Raw genomic sequence first — 25,000 nt, 5'->3', positions numbered from 1 at the left:
TCCAGGGAGCAGGGAGGACAAGGGGGAGGAAGCAGAGGAGAGAGAGAGGAGAGAGAGAGGGGAGGGGAGGGAGAGAGAGAGAGAGAGGCCTAGGTGAGGTGGAGGAAGAGGGAGGGGAGGACATGGCCAGGAGAGAGAGAGAGGAGAGTGAGGGAGGCTAGGACTTCTAGATTCTCAATGCCGTTTACTCCAAATTCCTGAAATAGGTGAGGTGGGGGATCAGGTGACCAGCGTGTAGAGCGACCACATTTAATCAAGGGCTTGCAAATTCATCTTGCGTTATTTTTTAGATATTGAGTTATTAATTAATTAGTTAATTGTTTTTTTTAATAGTCTGAAAGCTGCCTGCGTGTGTATATACTATATATAAAACTGAATGCATTTTACGTTTAAAAAACAAAGATAAATATAAATCAGCAGAAAGTTGGTGTTTGGCTGCTGAGCGCAGAGCAGTTTGCTGCAGATGTGATGTGACTGAGCTGTGGGCGCAGGCTCTTTATAACAGCCTTTCCTTTAGAGGACAGTACAGTTGCATAGGATGCTTGATAACAGAATCAGGCGTGTGTGTTGTGTGGTGTGTGAGTGTGTCCTGTGTGTGTGTGTCTGTGTGTGTGTAGTGTGAGAGTGTGTGTCTGTGTGTGTGTGTGGGTGTGTGTGTGCATGTTGTGTGTAAAAAACAAAAATAAATATAAATGTGTGAAAGTGTGGTGTGTGGCTGTGAGTGTGTGCAGAGGGGCTGATGTGTGATGTGTGTGTGTGTGTGTGTTACATGCTGTGTGTGTGTGTGTGTGTGTGTGGTGTGTGTGTTAGAGAGTGTGTGAGAGAGAGAGAGTGGTGGTGGCTCGTGTGTCTGTGTGTCTTTGGTGTGTGTGTGTGTGTGTGTGTGTGTGTCTGAGGGTGAGGGAGGTGGAGCAGGAGGGGGAGGAGGAATGGCCAGGAAGTCTTGATTATCACTACTAGATTCTCAATGCCGTTTACTCCAAATTCCTGAAATATATCAGTGACCAGCGTGTAGAGAGACCACATTTAATCAAGGGCTTGCTTCATCATGCGTTATTTTTTAGATATTGATATTAAGTAGTGTAATTGGGTTTTTTAATAGTCTGAAAGCTGCCTGCGTGTGTATATACTATATATAAAACTGAATGCATTTTACGTTTAAAAAACAAAGATAAATATAAATCAGCAGAAAGTTGGTGTTTGGCTGCTGAGCGCAGAGCAGTTTGCTGCAGATATGTGATGTGACTGAGCTGCAGTGGGCGCAGGCTCTTTACATAACAGCCTTTCCCACTGTACATCACACAGCCCCCACTGTACATCACACAGCCCACTGTACATCACACAGCCCAGCCCACTGTACATCACACAGCACAGCCCACTGACAGCCCAGCCCACTGTACATCACACAGCACAGCCCAGCCCACTGTACATCACACAGCACAGCCCACTGTACATCACACAGCACAGCCCACTGTACATCACACAGCACAGCCCACTGTACATCACACAGCACAGCCCACTGTACATCACACAGCACAGCCCACTGTACATCACACAGCCCAGCCCACTGTACATCACACAGCACAGCCCACTGTACATCACACAGCACCAGCCCACTGTACATCACACAGCACAGCCCACTGTACACTCACACAGCACAGCCCACTGTACATCACACAGCCCACTGTACATCACACAGCCCCCACTGTACATCACACAGCACAGCCCACTGTACATCACACAGCCCAGCCCACTGTACATCACACAGCACAGCCCACTGTACATCACACAGCACAGCCCACTGTACATCACACAGCACCCACACAGCATCACAGCCCACTGTACATCACACAGCACAGCCCACTGTACATCACACAGCACAGCCCACTGTACATCACACAGCCCACTGTACATCACACAGCACAGCCCACTGTACATCACACAGCACAGCCCACTGTACATCACACAGCACAGCCCACTGTACATCACACAGCACAGCCCACTGTACATCACACAGCACAGCCCACTGTACATCACACAGCACAGCCCACTGTACATCACACAGCACAGCCCACTGTACATCACACAGCCCAGCCCACTGTACATCACACAGCCCAGCCCACTGTACACACACACAGCCCACTGTACATCACACAGCACAGCCCACTGTACATCACACAGCCCAGCCCACTGTACATCACACAGCACAGCCCACTGTACATCACACAGCCCAGCCCACTGTACATCACACAGCACAGCCCACTGTACATCACACAGCACAGCCCACTGTACATCACACAGCACTGTACATCACACAGCCCACAGCCCACTGTACATCACACAGCACAGCCCACTGTACATCACACAGCAGCCCACTGCATCACACAGCCCACCCCACAGCACACAGCACAGCCCACTACATCACACAGCCCACTGTACATCACACAGCACAGCCCACTGTACATCACACAGCACAGCCCACTGTACATCACACAGCACAGCCCACTGTACATACACAGCACAGCCCACTGTACATCACACAGCACAGCCCACTGTACATCACACAGCACAGCCCACTGTACATCACACAGCACAGCCCACTGTACATCACACAGCCCAGCCCACTGTACATCACACAGCCAGCCCACTGTACATCACACAGCACAGCCCACTGTACATCACACAGCCCAGCCCACTGTACATCACACAGCCCAGCCCACTGTACATCACACAGCACAGCCCACTGTACATCACACAGCACAGCCCACTGTACATCACACAGCACAGCCCACTGTACATCACACAGCACAGCCCACTGTACATCACACAGCCCAGCCCACTGTACATCACACAGCACAGCCCACTGTACATCACACAGCACAGCCCACTGTACATCACACAGCACAGCCCACTGTACATCACACAGCCCAGCCCACTGTACATCACACAGCCCAGCCCACTGTACATCACACAGCCCAGCCCACTGTACATCACACAGCCCAGCCCAGCCCACTGTACATCACACAGCACAGCCCACTGTACCACACAGCACAGCCCACTGTACATCACACAGCACAGCCCACTGTACATCACACAGCACAGCCCACTGTACATCACACAGCACAGCCCACTGTACATCACACAGCACAGCCCACTGTACATCACACAGCACAGCCCACTGTACATCACACAGCACAGCCCACTGTACATCACACAGCACAGCCCACTGTACATCACACAGCCCAGCCCACTGTACATCACACAGCCCAGCCCACTGTACATCACACAGCACAGCCCACTGTACATCACACAGCACAGCCCACTGTACATCACACAGCCCACACTGTACATCACACAGCACAGCCCACTGTACATCACACAGCCCAGCCCACTGTACATGTACACACACAGCCCAGCCCACTGTACATCACACAGCACAGCCCACTGTACATCACACAGCACAGCCCACTGTACATCACACAGCCCAGCCCACTGTACATCACACAGCCCAGCCCACTGTACATCACACAGCCCAGCCCACTGTACATCACACAGCCCACTGTACATCACACAGCACAGCCCACTGTACATCACACAGCACAGCCCACTGTACATCACACAGCCCAGTACCACACCCACTGTACATCACACAGCCCAGCCCACTGTACATCACACAGCACAGCCCACTGTACATCACACAGCACAGCCCACTGTACATCACACAGCACAGCCCACTGTACATCACACAGCACACAGCCCACTGTACATCACACAGCACAGCCCACTGTACATCACACAGCCCAGCCCACTGTACATCACACAGCACAGCCCACTGTACATCACACAGCACAGCCCACTGTACATCACACAGCCCAGCCCACTGTACATCACACAGCCCACTGTACATCACACAGCAGCCAGCCCACTGTACATCACACAGCCCAGCCCACTGTACATCACACAGCCCAGCCCACTGTACATCACACAGCACAGCCCACTGTACATCACACAGCCCACTGTACATCACACAGCAGCCCACTGTACATCACACAGCCCACTGTACATCACACAGCACAGCACAGCACAGTTCACCGAGTGGTTCTTGAATGAATAAGTGTGTTTTATAGTTGGCAAGAACACAGTTTTGCAGAGTTCAAATTGCACTGGAAATAAGAGCCCAAGCTGATTCTACCAGCACAACAATGTGGACGACAGTTATCTTTATTTTAAACACCCAGACCTCAGCTGCCCCTTCATACAATTCATCTTTCTCAATAGCAAAAACGAAAAGATACATAATGCCAGGTCCACAGCATGTAAGAAACACATTCAATTAGCAGGCTAATAGAAGAGTGCTTCCCCATTCTGAAACAAACTGAAAACCACACATAGAAAACAAAACACACACACAGAGCTGCAGCAACAGCAATACTGACTTCCAGGAGCCTCAAACTGCACGGGGACACCCACATATATATATACATATAGACACACAATCACAAACATACCGTCGTGCTTCAAAAATTAAATAATAATCAATCATAATAATAATCAATATTAATAATAATTTATAAGGAGTGTAGTTTCACAACTGTTTAGTTTTGTAGTGTCTGAAAGGTGCTTTACTGGCGGAAAACAAAACAGCGCGCAGCGTGGAGCGAGAGGGATGCTGAAACTCCAGATCAGCTCCTCCAACACGTGGATCACCGGGATGGGAAGCAGACTCCTGCTGCACAGCAGCGTTTAACACAAGCTCAGCCAGCCATGCTCAGGGGAGTCGCTGCAAACTCGCAGCACAAACCAGGACTTCTTATCAAGGCTTCACAATGGAAAACCTGCACTGCTTCAGAGTGCCCTGCAGCGAGACTCTTGCTTCCCCAGAGTGGTCCCCCTGTCTCTGGGTTCTAGTGGAGCTGGTTGAGGTTCTGGTTCTGGTGCAGCAGTGCCTGGGCCCTGTGGTTCTGCTGGTGTCGGTGCAGGTGTACGGCGTTGACCTCGTTGTTGGCGTTATCCAGTCCCGCCTCGAAGCCGATGGGCGCCGAGGGCATGAACTGCCGGAAGATGCTGACGCTGCCGTGCCAGAACGTGGGCTGGGGAAGCCGCGCCGCACGGCTCCAGGTTCCAGTCGAGGGGTCGTAGGCCTCCACCACGTCCGACAGCTCGAAGGTGTCATCGTAACCACCCGACACGAACAGCTTCCCACCCAGCGGGGCCACGCTGCCCCCCACGTGGACCTGGCAGAGACACAGAGGAAGAGTGAGAGCACGCCCCAGCCCCGGGGAGGGTCAGAGACACAGAGGCACAGCGAGAGCACGCCCCAGCCCCGGGGAGGGTCAGAGACACAGAGGCACAGCGAGAGCACGCCCCAGCCCCGGGGAGGGTCAGAGATCAGAGGCACAGCGAGAGCATTCCCCAGGGGGAGGGTGAGACACGAGGCACAGCGAGAGCAGCCCCAGCCCTGCAGGAACAGAGAGGCGGGGTCAGGGAGACACAGACACACTGCACAGCGAGAGCACGCCCCAGCCCCGGGGAGGGTCAGAGACACAGAGGCACAGCGAGAGCACGCCCCAGCCCCGGGGAGGGTCAGAGACACAGAGGCACAGCGAGAGCACTGCACTGGGGCACACCGCACACTGCACTGGGGCACACCGCACACTGCACTGGGGCACACCGCACACTGCACTGGGGCACACCGCAGCACCACACTGCACGGGGCACTGGGGTCACACCGCACACTGCACTGGGGCACACCGCACACTGCACTGGGGCACACCACACTGCACTGGGCACACCGGGGACTGGGGGCACACCGCACACTGCACTGGGGCACACCGCACACTGCACTGGGGCACACCGCACTGGGGCACACTGCACACTGCACTGGGGCACACCGCACACTGCACTGGGGCACACTGCACTGGGGCACACGCACACTGCACCCCGGCACACCGCACACTGCACTGGGGCACACCGAGAGCGCACACTGCACTGGGGCACACCGCACACTGAGGCACAGCGGGGCACACCGCACACTGGGGAGGGGCACACCGCACACTGCACTGGGGCACACCGCACACTGCACCGGGGCACACCGCACACTGCACTGGGGCACACTGCACACTGCACTGGGGCACACCGCACACTGCACTGAACACCGGGGCACACCGCACACTGCACTGGGGCACACCGCACACTGCACTGGGGCACACCGCACACTGCACACACACCGCACACTGGCACACTGCACACTGCACTGGGGCACACTGCACACTGCACTGGGGCACACTGCACTGGGCACACTGGCACACTGCACTGGGGCACACTGCACACTGCACTGGGGCACACCGCACACTGCACTGGGGCACACTGCACACTGCACACTGGCACACCGCACACTGCACTGGGGCACACTGCACTGGGGCACACTGCACACTGCACTGGGGCACACTGCACACTGCACTGGGGCACACTGCACTGGGGCACACTGCACACTGCACTGGGGCACACTGCACACTGCACTGGGGCACACTGCACTGGGCACACTGCACACTGCACTGGGGCACACTGCACTGGCACACTGCACTGGGGCACACCGCACACTGCACTGGGGCACACCGCACACTGCACTGGGGCACACCGCACACTGCACTGGGGCACACCGCACACTGCACTGGGGCACACTGCACTACTGCACTGGGGCACACCGCACACTGCACTGGGGCACACCGCACACTGCACTGGGGCACACCGCACACTGCACTGGGGCACACTGCACACTGCACTGGGGCACACTGCACTGGGGCACACCGCACACTGCACTGGGGCACACTGGGGCACACTGCACTGGGGCACACTGCACACTGCACTGGGGCACACTGCACACTGCACTGGGGCACACTGCACTGGGGCACACTGCACACTGCACTGGGGCACACTGCACACTGCACTGGGGCACACCGCACACTGCACTGGGGCACACTGCACTGCACACTGCACTGGGGCACACTGCACACACTGCACACTGCACTGGGGCACACTGCACACTGCACTGGGGCACACTGCACTGGGGCACACTGCACACTGCACTGGGGCACACTGCACACTGCACTGGGGCACACTGCAGTGCCTGGGCTTAGCTTTCTCTTTCGCTTGTCACTGAATTTACACTGAAGTCGCTGAGAAAGACTCCCAGTGGAAGCGTCTGTCTAAAGCCCCCCATCTCACCTGATGAAGTAGATGAGTCCGTTGAGGGCCACGGTCTTGGGTGCGAAGCTCCAGGGAGGCAGCGGGCCGCAGTTGACCAGGGACCAGCGTCCGGAGTCAGGGTCGTAGCACTGGATGACCATGGTCTCCTGGCCGGCCAGGCAGCCGGTGGCGTAGAGGCGCCCCCTGCAGGCGGTGGTGGAGCAGTTGTCCATGGGGTGCAGCATGGGCGGCAGCGGCTCCCAGGCGTCCAGGCTGTGGTCGTAGCGCTCCGTGCTGTCGGAGGCCACCACGTACAGCTGGCCCTTCAGCAGGCAGGAGGCGTGGTACTCCCGCGGCTTCAGCATCGGGGACACCTCGGTCCACTCGTTCACACTCGAGTTGTAGCGCCACACGCAGTCATACAGCCGCGAGCCGTCAGAGCCGCCTGGAGAGAGACCGGGAGGGGGCAATGAGAACAAGACTCCTGCTCCACAGCGGCTGCATCCGCTCCAGGCTTTACTAGGAGTCCGATTAGCCACAGTGTGTCTTACTAAACCATTCGGACCACCCCTGTTCTCTGCAACAGGAGCCTTATCTCCGTCCCCGCCAAGCGCTTTCTGTAAAAGTTTTACCCTGGTGTTATTAAAACACATCTGTTTTCTGTCAGGCGTTTCAAATGAACTGGACTGAACGGTTTCGCCTGCCGGGCTGGTGAAGCGGCAGCTGTTTGTGATTTCTACAGCAGCACCCACAATCCCAAACACACTGCAATGCAATCCCAGGCTTGCTCCTGCTGCGATAGAAAACCAGCTCTGCGGTGCACAGGAGCCGAGCAGCGTGACTCACGCAGGAATCAGCTGGTTCTGCTTCTGGTTACAGAGACTGTGAAAAACACACCCGAGCCTTCCCCACACCAGCACAGCGGCGTCTCACGTAATCGAGCTTCCTGGCAGAAGACCAGGGCGCCGACGCTGGCGGGATGGCGAGGGCGGTGTGTATTTTGACAGTGTCGTGTACGGGGGTCTGTTCAGTCTCATCTTTCAAAATGTACATATTTCAGTGCCAGGCAGTTAAACGCAAAAGCTTACAACGTTTCTGAATCGTTTCCCTTTCATCTTAAACACCAGGATCCCTTTCACTCACTGTCTCTGAATGAACAGTAAAGTCATCAAACAAATAATAACAACACTAATAATACTACTACTACTAATAATAATAATAATAATAATAATAATAATAATACTGACACTAATAAGAAAATCAAATCCGGTAGAACTCACAGCAGCATTTCCCTAATCAATAATACATTAGTACAACATTAAAGGGTCTTAAGACCACCCCCCACCCCCCCCAGTGGGACCTACCTGTGACGTAGATGTCGTTCCCCAGCGCAGAGATGCTGTAGCCCCCACCCAGGTGTTCGGGGAACTCTGCCAGGTACCTCCAGTGTCCGGTGTGGGGGTTGTAGCAGTCCACGGTGACGAGCTCGTCGCAGTCCTGGTCACAGCCCCCGATCACCACCAGGATCTCGGCCAGGCCGGTGGAGGGGCGCGGCCGCACGCGCTCGCAGGGCTGGTCGTGCCGGTCGTACCCCGCCGACTGGAACGCGCGCGCCTCGGCGACCAGCCCCAGGCAGGACGGGGACGTGTAGACCAGGGGGTCGCTCTCCACGTGGGCCAGCAGGAAGTACCTCCGCACGAAGGGGAGCCGCACCCGCTGGAACAGCTCGGGCCACAAGTGGAGCCGGCGCTGGGGGTCAGCCTTGACCCAGCGAGAGACCATCAGGTACGCCGTCTCCTCCTTGTCCACGTACAGCCGGTCGTCCGACACCAGCTCCAGCAGGCGCTTCAGGGGCAGCCTCTCGAAGTCCGGGCCCTTGGCCAGCTCCACGACGTTGCGCAGGGCGAAGCGGCGGGCGCTCTCGGCCAGCCCCCGGCAGGCGTACGCCTCGGCGAAGTCCTGCAGCTCCAGGCAGTTGGACACGTCCAGCCGCTGCTCCAGGAAGCAGCAGCACGCCTCCTTCACGGAGGGGAACTGGAAGAGGTCCGCACCCTTGAGCAGCGGGTCCACGTTCTCGTGGCTGACCGTGGCGCGGCCCGTGTAGCAGAAGTCCACGAGGAGCCCCAGCACGGTGGCGGAGACCTCGTGCAGCTCCACACGGTCCATGCCGCTCTCCCGCAGCGTGCCCGCGAACATGGCCTTGAAGTAGTTGCTGGTGGCGGCGAGCACGGTGCGGTGGCAGGGGAACTCGCGCCCCTCCGCGCACAGCGTCACGTCGAAGAATTTCCGCTCTGCCCGCAGCTCGTGGATCCCGCGCAGCAGGTTGAGCGCGTGGGCCGTGTCAAAGAACGGCAGCGTGGAGCTCTGGGTCACGAGGAGAGCGGGGGGCTTGTCCATGACTGCGCTGCGGCTGCTAACTGCCTCCTCTTCCTCGCCAGACTCCTCCTCTGCTTTGAGTAGCTTTTCAGAGCAAGCTGCTGGGTCACCTGCTGGATAATAATAATAAAAATTAATAATAAAAATAATAATAATAATAATAGATATAGAAAGATCTTTCTACAGGAACTGCCACAAAAAAACTAAAACTAAATTTGAAACTGTCTGTAACAGACCCCCAGGTCCAGCACTGCTGTTAATAATTTGCAATCTCTCTCTCTCTCTCTCTCTCTGTCTCTCAGCTCGATCTGTCTGTCTCTCTCTCAGCTTGATCTGTCTCTCTCTCAGCTCGATCTGTCTGTCTCTCTCTCAGCTAGATCTGTCTCTCTCGCTCTCTTTCTCAGCTCGATCTCTCTCAGCTCGTTGTCTCTCTCAGCTCGATCTGTCTCTCTCTCTCTCTCTCCTTGTTCTGTCTCTCTCTCAGCTCTGTCTCTCTCTCTCTCTCTGTCTCTCTCAGCTCTCTCTCTCAGCTTGTTCTGTCTCTCTCTTTCAGCTCGATCTGTCTGTCTCTCTCTCAGCTCGATCTCTCTCTCTATCTTTTTGAAGCAGGTTAAACCTGAACAGAGTTTTTAAAACGGGTTGAGACTAAAAGAAGCCGTGAACACAGTCTCCCCTCGTGATTCAATTTCTTTCTATAAATACCTCCCCCCTCCCCCTTCTCCTCCCCATCTAGGGAACGCAGGGGGGGCCACGTGTTCCAGCCAGTCGCAGACTGACTCACTGAACCCTTTCAGAGCAGAGACGCTGGTGAAGCCTCTACCCTGGCCTGCCTCCACAGATGAGAGAAGACCACCAGAGAGTTTGTTTCTCTCTTTTAGTTCAGGGAGCCCCGCAGATTGGGCTGAGCAGGGTTAACTGTCCCATACCAGGGACGAATCTAACGGAGGAGATGTTTGAAGTGAGGAATGATTACTCGAAGGCACGGCAGTAAACATGGGATGGGTATTGAGCAATAGGAGCAGAAGAGAGGTTTGCTTAGAGACGCAGAGCTCGGAATAGCCCAGGTTACTCCAGGACGAGGAGTTACAGGGAACGTCATATGATCCCCTCACCAACGCTACAAAAACACAAAATCATCTGCCAATTAAAAACAGAAGCACAGGCTGGCGTGCTGATCGTAACAAGAGAACCGTCGACAGCACTGAACACAGTCGAAACCCCTCTCACTGAACTCGCTGACACACACGCAGGCAGCAAGAACAGATTCTCCCGCGTGGGGGCGGGCAGGTCTTGTTAAATATCATAGTTTTAAAGTTTTACTGTAATTATTATTTTTTTCCCTGTAATTTCTGAAGTCTGAGCTCCATTTCCATTACCAGCACTCTGCAATACGGTGAAGCAGAGCGCAGATTATCAGAACAGCGCGGTTAGCTGAGCAGCGCCTGCTCCCCGCTGGTTCAGCGCGCACAGACCGGGCTGCAATGATACTAACAGGGACAGCACGCACAGCCTGTGCCGTTACCGCTCCTCACCTGACCCGCTATGCAGCGCGCAGCTTCCCCGGCACAACACTTAACACCTCTGCTCCAACCAATTTATTATTTGTTTTTTTTTTTCTTCTTTTAAGAAGATAGCTGCTCCAGTTTCCTCTCCCTTCTCATCGCTGTACAGTCCAGTCAGTCAGTCAGCAAGGAAACAAACCTGCTTTAGTCTCTCTCCCTGTCCCTCTCTCTCTGTGTGTGTGTGTGTGTGTGTGTGTGTGTGTGTGTGTGTGTGTGTCTGCATCTCACAGCCTGGCTGGCTAGAGGCCACTGATACAGAGAGACACGTGGTCTTGACAGCTGAAAAGTAACAGTTACCATATACAGACACACAGAGAGAGAGAGAGAGAGAGAGAGAGAGAGAGAGAGAGAGAGAGAGAGAGAGAGAGAGAGAGAGAGAGAGAGAGATCGATCACAGACACCCTCTGCTGCTTCACATTGACAGACTGAGTTGTGAGGTTCTGGTTACATCTGAAACAGAGTGACCCAAAAATCCTTCCATCCAGCCGGGAGCAATCGGACACAGCGAGCCACCTCGTGAAAAAGATTTCAGAGCAGACAGCCAGAACAAAAGAAAAAAAAACAAAACACACATACAAACTCCCAGAAAAGGCTGGAACTAGAAACGGCGCTGGAAGTAGGGGTGCTGCTGCACCCCCTGGCTTTGCACGGCTTCGTATTCAGGGGGTTCGGTTTTGTCCACCTGCTTTCAGCGCCAGCGCCACTCCACACCTGTGTGTGTTACTCTTGCCAGTCTTGCAGCGCTGTGACTGGACCAGGGCAGAGGACACACACACTGCCGGTGGGAATGAAGCAGGGAGACCCACAGAGTCAACAAGGAGACGCTCCTTCAGCACACTGGGGGTGGGGAGGGGAGGGGAGGGTTTTAAAATAAAAAAAATAATAATCTAGAAAAAAGTTTGTTTTTTTCTCAAGCTCAATATTAAAAGGCTGCCAAGACAGGAGTCGACATTAGAGGCGGTCACTCGGGTCTAACAGATACGAGGTAAACACGGTTTGAACAATATAAATAAACACGCGTTTGTCGTTTGTAAAATATCCCGTAGTGAATATGCATTCTTAGTTGAACAGATCTAATAATATTAATAGCATTATTACACGCGTGGCTGATGCCACAGGCAAGGTAATAATAATCACAGAGCAGGCATGTCGTTAAATCCACTTTGCTCTGCCCTGTGGGATTAAGAAGCGTCTTGTTCTCTTCCCCTCGTTTAAATAAAAAAACAAAACACTCCGAAAAACACGACGATACACGACTTACCCACACCCCACTGTGAATCCCCCCTGCGCGGTTCGCCACTCTGCTCGCCCACTGAGTGTCAAAATCAGCGCTTCAAATTCAACCTTCCCCTCAGAGTCAGATTCACGATTCAGGAATCCTCCGCTCCTTGCGAAGCGCGTCACGCAGGACAGCCCACGACTGTACCACTTCACTCGAGGGGAGGGGGGCAGGATCACCGGTCTAACATCGACATCTAGTTACTATATTTATATGGTATATGAATCACTTCTTTGAGAATAAACGCATGCTAATTTGTGTGTCCTTTATCGCTCTGTAACCCCCCCTTCTATCTTCATTAATCGCACGCTCGGTGTGAATAGTACTCACAGGCAGCGTCACTCGTGCAAACCCAGCATTACTCAGCCCCGGTCGTGCAAACCCAGCATTGCTCAGCCCCGGTCGTGCAAACCCAGCATTGCTCAGCATGGTCCGTGCAAACACGCAGCATTGCTCGCACACGCACACGCAAACCCAGCATTGCTCAGCATCCGGTCGTGCAAACCCAGCATTGCTCAGCGCCGGTCGTGCAAACCCAGCATTGCTCAGCGCCGGTCGTGCAAACCCAGCATTGCTCAGCCCCGGTCGTGCAAACCCAGCATTGCTCAGCCCCGGTCGTGCAAACCCAGCATTGCTCAGCCCCGGTCGTGCAAACCCAGCATTGCTCAGCCCCGGTCGTGCAAACCCAGCATTGCTCAGCTGGCCCTCTCGTGCAAACCCAGCATTGCGCTGCTGCTGCTCCCTTCAGCGACTCGCAGTCGTGCAAACCCAGCATTTTTTGGAGGGGGCTGTCACCCTTAAAGACCGGTTATATCTCTGTGGATATTTATAAAGTGTTGGCGATGCTCACCTCCCTGCCTTGCCCAGCATGGTCCGCCCTCACACGCAGCTGCAGAGAATACACGCACACGCACACGCACACGCAAAAATACTCGATATTTTTGACCTGTTTTGCAGCGATCCCGAGAAGGAAGGTGAAATATTGTTAAAAGGGGGGGCCGCCACCTTCAATTATAAACACATCGATAAAGTAAAGAAGCTAAGATTATTTGGAGCCATAAACAGTTATGTAAAAAAAAAAAACCCCAGCAAGCCGACTAAGTTAATATGTTTTAATTGTGTTGGTATTGCTGTTTCAATTCCCTTTGCTTTGCCCCGCCACCCCTGCATTCCGGGTAGACGGCTCCTCATGAATATGCAATGAGATGCGCGCCGCCCGGGCGGTGATGTCACAGGCTGGCTGCCTCTCCGCGGAGACGCGCTGCTGACGCGCTGCTGCTGCTCCCTTCAGCGACTCGCAGTCTTTCTACATTTAGATATATTTTTGGAGGGGGCTGTCACCCTTAAAGACCGGGAATACATGCGGGGGGGTTGCTTCAGAGGTGAACTGGGACTGCCTGCAATGTTACTGTGATGCTCGTCTCTCCGGGTTACTGCCACCAGAAACTCACAAGAGCCGGCGATCGATCGAGCGATTGCAAAAATACTCGATATTTTTGACCTGTTTTGCAGCGATGCCGAGAAGGAAGGTGAAATATTGTTATTAAAGAGCTCGCAGATCTAGACTCGGTCTGTTTTTTGCTGCTTCAACTCAAGAACGGGCTTTTTCGTTTGGTTTGTTTGGTCGTTATTGATGATTATAAGAGAGAAGCGACCGGACCCAGTTTGAAACCAGGCGGGGTTGCCGATTCAAGCAAGCTGGCGCTTTAAACATTTCACCGGGCATAACCCCTCAGATCCGGCAGCCGCGTTTCACGACCCGTGTCGCTTTGAGTGGAACACAAGGACACCGGGGCGTGGAGATGAGACCGTGAAACCGAGCGGCGTGGGCATCCACGCGAAGAGGACTCTCCTGCGGGTTTCTGACCCCGAGACACGCGGTCTGGTCCCTCGTCGGGTGTTTTTGTCACTCGGTCTGGTCTCTCTCGTCGGGTGTTTTTGTCACTCGGTTTGGTCTCTCTCGTCGGGTGTTTTTGTCACTCGGTCTGGTCTCTCTCGTCGGGTGTTTTTGTCACTCGAAGCTGGGACCCGTCCCGGTGTTTTTCGTCGGCGTGTTTTTGTCCCTCGGAAGCTGGTCTCCTCGTCGGGTGTTTTTGTCACGTGCGAGGCCCCGTGGAAGCAGGGACCCGTCCCGGGTGTTTTTGTTGGCGTGTGAGGCCCCGTGGAAGCGGGGACCCGTCCCGGGTGTTTTTGTTGGCGTGTGAGGCCCCGTGGAAGCGGGGACCCGTCCCGGGTGTTTCTGGCCGGTTCTGGTTGAAATGGACACGGTAAGCTTCGTGTTTCCGCAGGGATGATATTTCTATTCTGAATTGTTGGATGTGTTGAGCGGGGGTAGGGGGTGGGGGGGGGGTAGGGGGTAGGGGGTGGGGGGTAAAACGTTTTGCAAAAAAAAAAAACAAAAACAAACGCGGTTGACTTCCACACAAAAAACAAACAAACAAACAAACAAACAAACTAGCGGCCCGAGTGTCTCCGCGGTCTCTCCATACACTCGCGCCATCTTGTCCGTCAAGGTACAGTAAAAACAAAATAAAAAACGCTTTCTGAATAGCGTGTTGTTGTTGTTGTTGTTGTTGTTGTTGTTGTTGTGTATAAACAGTAGTAACTCTCTCCTGAATGCGGTGTTTGCTGCGGCGGTTCCTGCGCTCTGACTAACTCGAGGGCGGCTTTCTGGTCCCTGTGGTGTTTGCTTGTTTTTCGAGGGGGTTTAATAGTATTGAAATCGCCATCTTGTCGGCAGTATTTCTATATATATCCTGAATGGCAGCCCGGGCTGCCTCTCTGACCACAGCGTGACAACTTTCATTTAGCTTGTTATATTATAATCGCGCAAGCCTCAATATGTGTCGGCGACGTTGCCTGTTTATTAAATACGGTAATACAGCTTTCGTGTTATATTATAATCGCGCAAGCCTCAATATGTGTCGGCGACGTTGCCTGTTTATTAAATACGGTAATACAGCTTTCGTGTTATATTATAATCGCGCAAGCCTCAATATGTGTCGGCGACGTTGCCTGTTTATTAAATACGGTAATACAGCTTTCGTGTTATATTATAATCGCGCAAGCCTCAATATGTGTCGGCGACGTTGCCTGTTTATTAAATACGGTAATACAGCTTTCGTGTTATATTATAATCGCGCAAGCCTCAATATGTGTCGGCGACGTTGCCTGTTTATTAAATACGGTAATACAGCTTTCGTGTTATATTATAATCGCGCAAGCCTCAATATGTGTCGGCGACGTTGCCTGTTTATTAAATACGGTAATACAGCTTTCGTGTTATATTATAATCGCGCAAGCCTCAATATGTGTCGGCGACGTTGCCTGTTTATTAAATACGGTAATAATATGTGTCGGCGACGTTGCCTGTTTATTAAATACGGTAATACAGCTTTCGTGTTATATTATAATCGCGCAAGCCTCAATATGTGTCGGCGACGTTGCCTGTTTATTAAATACGGTAATACAGCTTTCGTGTTATATTATAATCGCGCAAGCCTCAATATGTGTCGGCGACGTTCCACGAGACCGGTTTAATTCTAACGGATGTCGAATGCTGAGTTTTGAAAGCGCGCTGGAATGCTTCGAGTGTTCCGCGCCTCGCTCCTCGGTCGGTTGTGTTGTGTTTCAGACTCGCTGGTCTCGTTGGCGCGTCTCTGATCCGCGTTGTGTTTAAACCGTCGTCAGTCACGTAGCGCCGGTTTCGGTGCAGATTCGCCGCTATGAACCGGCTGGTCGGGACTGGCTCATAATCTAGGGCGAGGTAGCTCGACGTGTCAGTCTGTCTTTATACTTAAAAAAACAAAACAGCGAAATCTTAGTCCCGAACGTCTGCTTGCACAAATCCCTCGTTTTAATCGGGTAAATGTTTTTATTTACTCGTAATTTGCTAAACGGTGTCGTGTCAGTCTGAGTAAAAAAAAAAAAATTTAAAAGCCCTCGGTGTTTGCGGGTTAACTGTGTGCGATTATAAAACAAATGAATCTGTTAATTACCGAATGTTTTTCTGTGAGAAGTGCATGTGGATGCAGGCGAATCCTCCCGCTGTTAAACTGATTTAATTACCGGGATTCACGGTGCTGACCGCGGCGGTCCAGCCCGAAACCCGCAGGACAGGCTTGCCCGCCGCGCCGGATCGGCCCGGGACACGGTGCTGTGGGGTATTTCTTGGCATGTGCAGGGTTGTTTGTTGTTGTTTTGTGTAGCAGGCGTGTGTAATTTGTGATGGTGACCCGTTGTCTTCCCGGGTCAGCGCGTTATTCGTTATCAAGCCTTCAGTCCTGAAACACGAAGCGTTGTCTGCAGTGTTAATGATGCGTGCGTGGGTTTGTTTCACAGGAGGTCTCGAGTAAGCCCTATATCGGTTTATTAATGGAAAACAACGAGACACAACCGTCGCGCTTTTTGATCTTTTACTCAGTGCGGGAAAACCAAAGCCGATCCCCGCAATTAAATAGCTGTCAGTCTGCTTGGTTTGAGCCGGATTGCTCGCAGTGTCTTTGCACAGGAATATAAATCCGTGTCGCACAGTTGCTTGAACCCCAGGCGTTGTTTGCGTCTGTTGGAAGAGTCGGTCGAGCCCCGAGTCCCGCTTTTAATTGGAGAGGAGACTCCTGTCCTTATTTTCGCTGTGCGACAGAATTGAATGGCTGGATTCGAGGTCAATCCGGTTTATATAAATATAAATCCGATTTTGTGTCATTTGTCTATTTCTCTGCAGTTCAGCATAAGGAGACACGCCCGAGCTGGGTGGAACTGCAACATGGGTCTACCACACATCCTGGCTGCTCATAACCACCTACTGCTGAACAGCACTGCGCTGGGTCCCAGGACAGTGCAGTGTTTAACAGCCCCTTCTCTGTTTCAGGATTGCAGTCGGCGTCGGACAGTGGAGGACTTCAATAAGTTCTGCACCTTTGTGCTGGTGTACGCAGGCTACATCCCCTACCCTGACGAGGTGAGAGCAGCTTGACGTGAGCCCTGATGTCTTCCTTCATTTCCTTCTCCTGTGTCTTCCACACAGCCCCCCCTCCCTCCCTCCAGAAAAGGGTTCTCTCAGGGAGACGCTGCAGTGAGGGCTGTACCCTGACGCCCGGTGTGGAGCAGGGCACCCAGGCTGTGATGCTTGCAAGGGTCCTGCTGGCCACCTCCTATGATGCATAGTAGGATCAGATAGTCTTTTAAGGATGGACAAGTGAAGCGAGACAGGGAGAGAGTGTGTGTTCATCACAGCGGCTGTGATGCACACCTCTTCTTCGTTCAAGAGCCACTCGATGAGCTTCTGTCTTGTATGGCGATGCAAACGGTACACACCTCTGTCATGTACAGAAAGGGTCCCGAGTGATGGCTGCACTGCGAATCCATCCCTTATGGCAAGCCTCTTCCAAACCCAGCAGCATTACTGTGGCTTTGTTGTCCTACAGAGTGTCTCTGGCAGTGTGCTGTTACTGTGCTCTGCTTATCCTACAGATCAGTTACAGCGCCGGGGTACCCCAAACTCCGCCCCGTGTCTCTACCTGGAGGGACCCCCCTCTCCTAGGGTAAGAGGGTTTCCACTCTCCATGACCACCCAGCCCTGTCTGCCTCTGTGTATATTGCATACTGTACTGTGCAATGCTAATTCATTTTTTCTATATCATACACCATGGAGGAAGTGTGTGGACTGTAGAGCCGAGACCCTAACCCCTGCCAAACTCATTATCACCCCCTATGCAGACTAGACTCGCTGCAACAGGGGAGGTATATTACCATGAGAGACTATGCCAGAGCGGGATATCCACCATGCAGCACACACACACAGCACTGCCGCACAACCCCAGAGACACGGCACTGCTGCACTCCCCTAGAGACACAGCACTGAGAGACACGGCACTGCCGCACTCGCCCAGAGACACGGCACTGCCGCACTCGCCCAGAGACACGGCACTGAGACGCACAGCACTGCTGCCCTCCCCCAGAGACACGGCACTGCCGCCCTCCCCCAGAGACACAGCACTGAGACGCACAGCACTGCCGCCCTCCCCCAGAGACACGGCACTGTCACACTCACTCACCCACCCACTCTGCAAGGGGCGCCTGGACCACACTGCAGTCTCATAGGGGAGTACTGGTTCCCTCCTATAATCCCATACTTGTGACTGTCCTCGTTGGCTGCCTGTGTGAGGTATAAGATCAGACAGTCGTTTTGTTAAGTGAAAGTAGAACGGGAGAGGAGAGTGTGTGTGCATCACAGCGGCTGTAAAACGCACTTCCTCACACACCTCTCTTACGATCCAGTGCGCGATGAATCCTCGCACCCCCAAACCTCACAAGCTGCAGCCTCACAAGCACCTGGCTTCAGCGCCTCTCACCTGCTTCTCGTCTCTGTTGTTCCAGGAAGCACCGCTCCGGTCGAGCTCCAGCCCTCCGAACAGCACAGGCAGCACAGTGGACAGCGATGGCTGGGAGCCCCGATTCACCAGCCTGCCAGCCCAGAGCCGCAAGAGCTTCGGGGGCTTCAAGCGGGGCGCAGGAGGAGGAGGAGGAGGAGGAGGAGGACCCCAAACCAAGAGGTCCAAGTCTGCAGGCTTTATGCTGGAGAGAAAGAAGGTGGACAAGATCAAGAAGAAGAAAAAGCTGAAGAGGGGAGAAGAGGAGGAGGAGGTGGGAGAGAAGGAGCCTCTTGTGCCAGAACGCCTCCTACTGGGCAGGGTAATCAAGCAGGAGCCGCAAGACCACTGCGAGCGCTCGGGGGTGACGAAGGGGATCGGAGAAGATCGCCCCAGAGCTGCCACTACTGCTGCTGCTGATAGCAGCCCCTCCGCACCCACCACCAGAGACTCTAGCCAGGCTGAGACCGTGTCAGAGCTTCAGCTGCAATACAAAGAGGAGCCCGGCTTGGGCAGCCCCTGCTCGCTGTACCCCGGCTTCAGGGGGCAGGACACAGGGGAGGAGGAGGAGGAGGAGGAGGAGGAGGAGGAGGAGGCGACGACGACGACGACGACGGGGAGGCTAAAGAGAGAAGCAGCAGCTCCCGGGAAGAGGACTGTGATCCGACAGGGAAAGCAGGTGGTGTTCCGGGATGAGGACGGGTTCGGGAATGATGAGGACATCATGGTGGATTCAGGTGAGAGCGCCAGGGTTTTTTACTGACACTGCAGCCTTTAAACACGCGTCCGGGACGGAGAAGACGACTCCTGTTGCACAGCAGATTGATCCAATCCGGATCTTACTGTGAGTTTAACCAGACTCTCCTGAGCTTGTTCCCTACACTCAGTGGGGCTCTTAGTAAAACCTGGAATGGGTGAAACTGCTCTGCAACAGGAGGCTTATTTCCATTGCTGGTATTATAGGGTACACTGTAGATGCTATAGAATCAGTTTAGTTATTGTTAATTAAAACTCCTTCTCTTAATGACTAATTGTTATTTGTGTGTGGTGCCCCCCCCCAGACGACGACTCGTGGAACCTGGTGACGTGTTTCTGCACCAAGCCGTTCGCGGGACGGCCCATGATCGAGTGTAACGAGTGCAGCACCTGGATACACCTGTCCTGCGCCAAGATCCGCAAGTCCAACGTGCCGGAGGAATACGTGTGCCAGCGGTGCCGGGACTCCAAATTCGACATCCGCCGCTCCAACCGGTCCCGCCTGGGCTCCAGGAAGGTGTGTGTGGACTGAGCCGCTCTGAGACTCTAGAGCAGGGGCAGGGGGGTGGAGTCAGCCAGTACAGGGCTCAGCTACCCTGGATGGTGCGGGCCAGGTCTCTGTTTCACTTCCTGTGCTGTAGTTTGTTTAAGATGGTTTAAGACGAAGGCGTCTGTTTGAATGGGTTAAACGAGGCAGAAAGAGACACAGAGAAATGAGCTCCAGTCAAGTATTGAGGAGATGCTCAAAACAGACTCAAAGACTGTGTTGGTTTCTATTTAGTACTGTCTTGTATTTCAGAGTTACGGATGGGAAGGTAACAGCACTGGCTTTCAGTGTTCAAGGACTAAAGACTTGTGGAACAGAAACCTGGAATGTGTGGGTGAGGGGAGGGGGGTACTCTGAGGGGCGGTGAGGGGCATGGCTGTGTATTAAAATGCACTTTGGGAACAAGGAGGGTCTGTTGAAGACGAGAGGAATGAAAGCACAGCAACTGCACTGAGAGAGGAGCTGTCTCTGGGTCCTGAGAGACTCTCGTACTGAGACACCGAAATTACAGGAGGACCCGAGAGACGGAGTCCTTCCTCAAGTTACTGCTCTCCACTCTGCGATTTCAGGACTCTATATATAGACACACACACAAAGTTATATGTTGCTTTAAAACAGAAAAGGAAATAATGAGGTTTATTTATTGGAAGATGTTTAAAGAAAGAACCTCTCTGTCTCTTTCTCTCTATCTCTGTCTCTCCTCTTTCTCTGGTTTTGTTTATTTGTACTGTCGTGTTTTGTTTTTTTCATTTCAATGTGGATTTTGGTGTTGGTGCATTCTCTCCCTGACCCGGGTGTAATCGGCTCTGCCCTCGATCCAGTCTAGGAATACTGACAGTGGAGTTACAGACCCATCTCGAATGTCACAGTTCTGATTACCTGGCTTATTTTTTGGGTGATTTCACACTAAAACAAGGGTGCTGTGTTTTTGTTTTTTTTTTTTTTTTGGGGGGGGGGGTTGTTTTCTATTAATAAAGAAGTATACAAATATATTCTACTTTGATAAAGAAAAGAAGGTTTTACCAAAGGAAGACACGGCTGAGTGGAAAGAAGCGTCCTGTTGAATAAACGCAGCCACTGCGTGATCGCTGCTGGGGGATGGTTTTTAATCTGCTCTGCTCGTCTTGCAGGATGAGCTCCACTAAGGGACTGTGAAAGACAATTCTGTTTCCGTGAAACGATTGTAATGATTTTGTAAATAAAGATCTAACTACTGCTATTTTAAGCTGAATCGGAGGCTTGGTTGTTCTTGAATGAATGCTGCTGGTCTCAGTTTCATTTCCTTCACTTGTCATATCCACTGTTAGAGCCACTCCGGACTCGCGGTGCTCCAGGACGCGCCTGGTTTGAAAAGACTGCCATGACTGGTATTGATGGAAGCAATGGGGTCCGGACACGAGGGCTGTAACAACGCTGCATGGGTGATGTGCACAACTGCTGAAGCTGTGCTGGAGGGCAGATCCCGCTATTCACTCCACGAAGCTGTGCTGGAGGGCAGATCCCGCTATTCACTCCAGGAAGCTGTGCTGGAGGGCAGATCCCGCTATTCACTCCACGAAGCTGTGCTGGAGGGCAGATCCCGCTATTCACTCCACGAAGCTGTGCTGGAGGGCAGATCCCGCTATTCACTCCACGAAGCTGTGCTGGAGGGCAGATCCCGCTATTCACTCCACGAAGCTGTGCTGGAGGGCAGATCCCGCTATTCACTCCACGAAGCTGTGCTGGAGGGCAGATCCCGCTATTCACTCCACGAAGCTGTGCTGGAGGGCAGATCCCGCTATTCACTCCACGAAGCTGTGCTGGAGGGCAGATCCCGCTATTCACTCCACGAAGCTGTGCTGGAGGGCAGATCCCGCTATTCACTCCACGAAGCTGTGCTGGAGGGCAGATCCCGCTATTCACTCCGCTTTATAGGAAACTAAACCTTGCTTTGGTTTGTGATGTAAATCTACAGAGACAGGAATGGACGGTAGCAGAGAGAGAGAGCTGTGTCTGACTGAGTGAGCTGCTGAATCCGGGCCTGCCTGTGTTGGGGCGGGAACCGTGCTAGTCCCCCACGCCCCAGGGCGATTTTATTCGAGCTCATTAATATTGAGCATGCATGCCCCGCCCCGCCCCGCCCCCCCGTGGTGAGGGGGCGGAGGGCGACTCCCATAATCCACTGCAACGTCAAATCGTTCTTGTGAAACGGCAAAGTTATTTACCACCGCGGTGTCTTTAATTTAGTATCTACTGTTTCTCAAGGCACATGCTCGGAGTCGCGTTCGTGTTGCTCGCCGGGGATGCGTGCTGTTGCACGGCTTGGCTGCTTTCGCAGAGCGCTTGCTGTGCGCCGAGCTGAGGGGCGAAGCGGGCTGCAGCTCCGAGTGTCCTGCATTTTCTCGTCGTGGGTGGCTTTCCGGCGGCCATTTTTGTTGGGGGCAGACAGAGGGGAAACCCAGAATTAAGATGCCTAAAAGCTGCTCGGCGTATAACTGCACCAACCGGTACAACAGCAAAAACCCAGAGCTTACCTTCCACAGGTACGGGCGCTTTCTATAAAAAAAGACATTGCAGCGCAGAGCCAGTCACACATCCAAACTCGACAGAGTGAAGCGCGCAGTAATTGTCGTTGGCATGTTTAGTTTCGCAGCCCAGATAAACCGTGCAGAAACTGCCTAGACGGGTTTCTTTTCGCGACAGTGCAGTTGTAAAGTTCCGTGCATGTGAAAGTCCCTTGGAAGATCCTGGCGCTCGCTGTTGTGAATCTTTCCGAAGTGTTTGAAGCCGGTTAGCAGTTGAGCTGTGATCTGCGCGGTGCTGTTGGTTTGCAGTGTGTTTCCCAGGTACTGCACAAGATACAAAACCTCTTCTCGGGGGCAGCGAGATCGCTCTCGATTCCTTTGGCGCTGTATTGCGCCTGCAGATTACCTGGGGGGGGTGGGGGTGTACTTGCAGGATCACTCACCGACCATCTCTCTCTCTCTCTCTCTCCCTATCCCTCTCCCTCCCCCCCCCCCCCAGGTTCCCCCTGAGCAAGCCCCACCTCCTGCAGGAGTGGCTGGAGAACATCGGGCGGGCGGACTTCTGTCCGAAGAGGCACATGGTGATCTGCTCCCAGCACTTCACCCCCGACAGCTTCAGCAGCTACGGGAACCGCAAGAATCTCGCCTGGAATGCCGTGCCCACCCTCTTCAACGCCACCCAGGGCCAGCCCAAGGTACGGGGGCACAGAGTGGGCTCAGGGCACACGGCCGCTTTGATTACAGGGGTGTGGAGACGAGACTCCACTTGCATAGCCGCTGCACCCCCTTCCTGGTTTCACTGCCAGCTTGATCAGCCACAGTGTGTACAGCTGACGAGCTCAAGTGAAAACCAGGAATGGATCAAACTGCTGTGCAATGGGAGAGAGCAGTAGAATAGATTTAACAGCGATGGAAATAAGACTCCTACTGAACAGCAGTGTCACCCATTCCAGGTTTTACTACCAGCTTGATTAGCCCACAATGTATAAGTTCACAAGCTCAGGTGTGTCATAGTATTAATCTCAGAGAAACTAGGACTGGATCAAACTGCTATGCAATGGGAGTCTTATTCCCATCCCTGGATTTCTAGATTAGCAGATGCAATGTGGTCCGGTGCTGCTTGGCCGGGTCTCTGTGGTCCGGCGCCGCTCGACCGGATCAATTCCACTTCTTGTCTGTTTGTTCTCGTTCAGGTGAGACGGTACGGCAAGCTTCTGAAGCAGCTGAAGAAGAAGGACCCTGAGCCCTCACCTGTGACCCCGGCGACCCCCGTGGCTCCTGTGGGGGAGGAGTCAAGGCAGTGTTCACGCTGTCAGGGGGCGGAGCCAGTCAAGGGGGAGCAGGACCAGAGCCAGCCTCCACACACACAGGTACAGACCAGGAGTCACGCAGACCAGCAACAGGGCTCCAGTTGTTCTTATTACTGAGGTGAAGCTAGAAGAGACAGAGTCAAGCAGAGCAGCGTTTGGGCTCCAGTTCTTCTTCAGGGTTATTACTGAGGTGAAGCTAGAAGAGACAGAGTCAAGCAGAGCAGCGTTTGGGCTCCAGTGCTTCATCGAGACAGTCAAGCAGAGCAGCGTTTGGGCTCCAGTGCTTCATCAGCTGTTATTATTGAAGCTAGAAGAGACAGAGTCAAGCAGAGCAGCGTTTGGGCTCCAGTTCTTCTTCAGAGTTATTACTGAGGTGAAGCTAGAAGAGACAGAGTCAAGCAGAGCAGCGTTTGGGCTCCAGTGCTTCATCACAGCTATTACTGAGGTGAAGCTAGAAGAGACAGTCAAGCAGAGCAGCGTTTGGGCTCCAGTTCTTCTTCAGAGTTATTACTGAGGTGAAGCTAGAAGAGACAGAGTCAAGCAGAGCAGCGTTTGGGCTCCAGTGCTTCACTATGAGATGCTGAAAATGTTTGTAGAAAGGCAGTTTTAGATGTAGATGTTAATATGTGAATACACTTCTATTATATTGATATGTACCCAGTATAAGATTTGCCCCAGGCAGAGCTACCTGCCCAGTTCACTGAGAGTTCCCCCCCTCCTCTGTAGCGCCCCCTGGAGCCTGTATTGCGCGAGCATAGCTATAGGCTTCTTATTCTTAAGCGCTACGCAGAAGATTTCGCGCTGTCGGACCTGCGGGTGATGAAGGCGCGGTTCTTCGGCGCCCTGGAGTCCAACGCCAAGCTGCGCAAGAGGTTAAAGGTGAAGGTCGAGATCATCCGGCGCACCAAACTCAAGCTGAGGGCAGCCAATCGGGAGCTGGAGAAGCTGCGGGCAGCCAATCAGAGCGCTGTGGGGGCAGAGCCTGTGTGAACACTGGACTGACAGGTTACAGAGACGCAGCCAGCCAGAAAAACATGCGTCATAAAAAGAAGTGGGGCTTTGAAATCCATTCATCTCACCTCCTGTTAGCACAGCGATGGAAGTAAGACT

The 25,000-nt window shown here is 53.4% G+C and overlaps 2 protein-coding genes across 5 annotated transcripts; one reads left to right on the top strand and one right to left on the bottom strand.

Annotated features, from left to right (window-relative positions):
- Positions 1-4,205: 4,205 nt before the first annotated feature.
- klhl21 (kelch-like family member 21) lies at positions 4,206-12,571 on the bottom strand. Its single transcript, XM_041240263.1, is given in 4 exon segments — positions 4,206-5,234; positions 7,119-7,630; positions 8,550-9,674; positions 12,385-12,571. Coding segments are annotated over 3 exon segments (1,875 nt in total). The 5' UTR covers positions 9,583-9,674; positions 12,385-12,571; the 3' UTR covers positions 4,206-4,904.
- Positions 12,572-13,626: 1,055 nt separating this feature from the next.
- Positions 13,627-23,920, top strand: LOC121307973 (PHD finger protein 13-like). Of its 4 annotated transcripts, none has more exons than XM_041240254.1 (6): positions 13,627-13,931; positions 17,273-17,362; positions 18,781-19,510; positions 19,835-20,046; positions 23,080-23,275; positions 23,774-23,920. In XM_041240254.1, the coding sequence occupies exons 1-6, from the start codon at positions 13,917-13,919 to the stop codon at positions 23,821-23,823; spliced, it is 1,293 nt and encodes a 430-aa protein (XP_041096188.1). In that variant the 5' UTR covers positions 13,627-13,916; the 3' UTR covers positions 23,824-23,920. The 4 variants fall into 4 exon arrangements, with proteins under 4 accessions (XP_041096188.1, XP_041096189.1, XP_041096186.1 ...); XM_041240255.1 differs by lacking the exon at positions 13,627-13,931 and adding an exon at positions 14,508-14,669; XM_041240252.1 differs by lacking the exon at positions 13,627-13,931 and having other exon boundaries at positions 15,930-17,362.
- Positions 23,921-25,000: the final 1,080 nt, after the last annotated feature.

This window comes from Polyodon spathula, unplaced genomic scaffold (genome assembly GCF_017654505.1).
Source record: "Polyodon spathula isolate WHYD16114869_AA unplaced genomic scaffold, ASM1765450v1 scaffolds_65, whole genome shotgun sequence".
In the NCBI taxonomy this organism is placed as follows: domain Eukaryota; kingdom Metazoa; phylum Chordata; class Actinopteri; order Acipenseriformes; family Polyodontidae; genus Polyodon; species Polyodon spathula.
The sequence above is the reverse complement of the archived record's forward strand: the minus strand, read 5'-3'. Positions and strand labels throughout refer to the sequence as shown.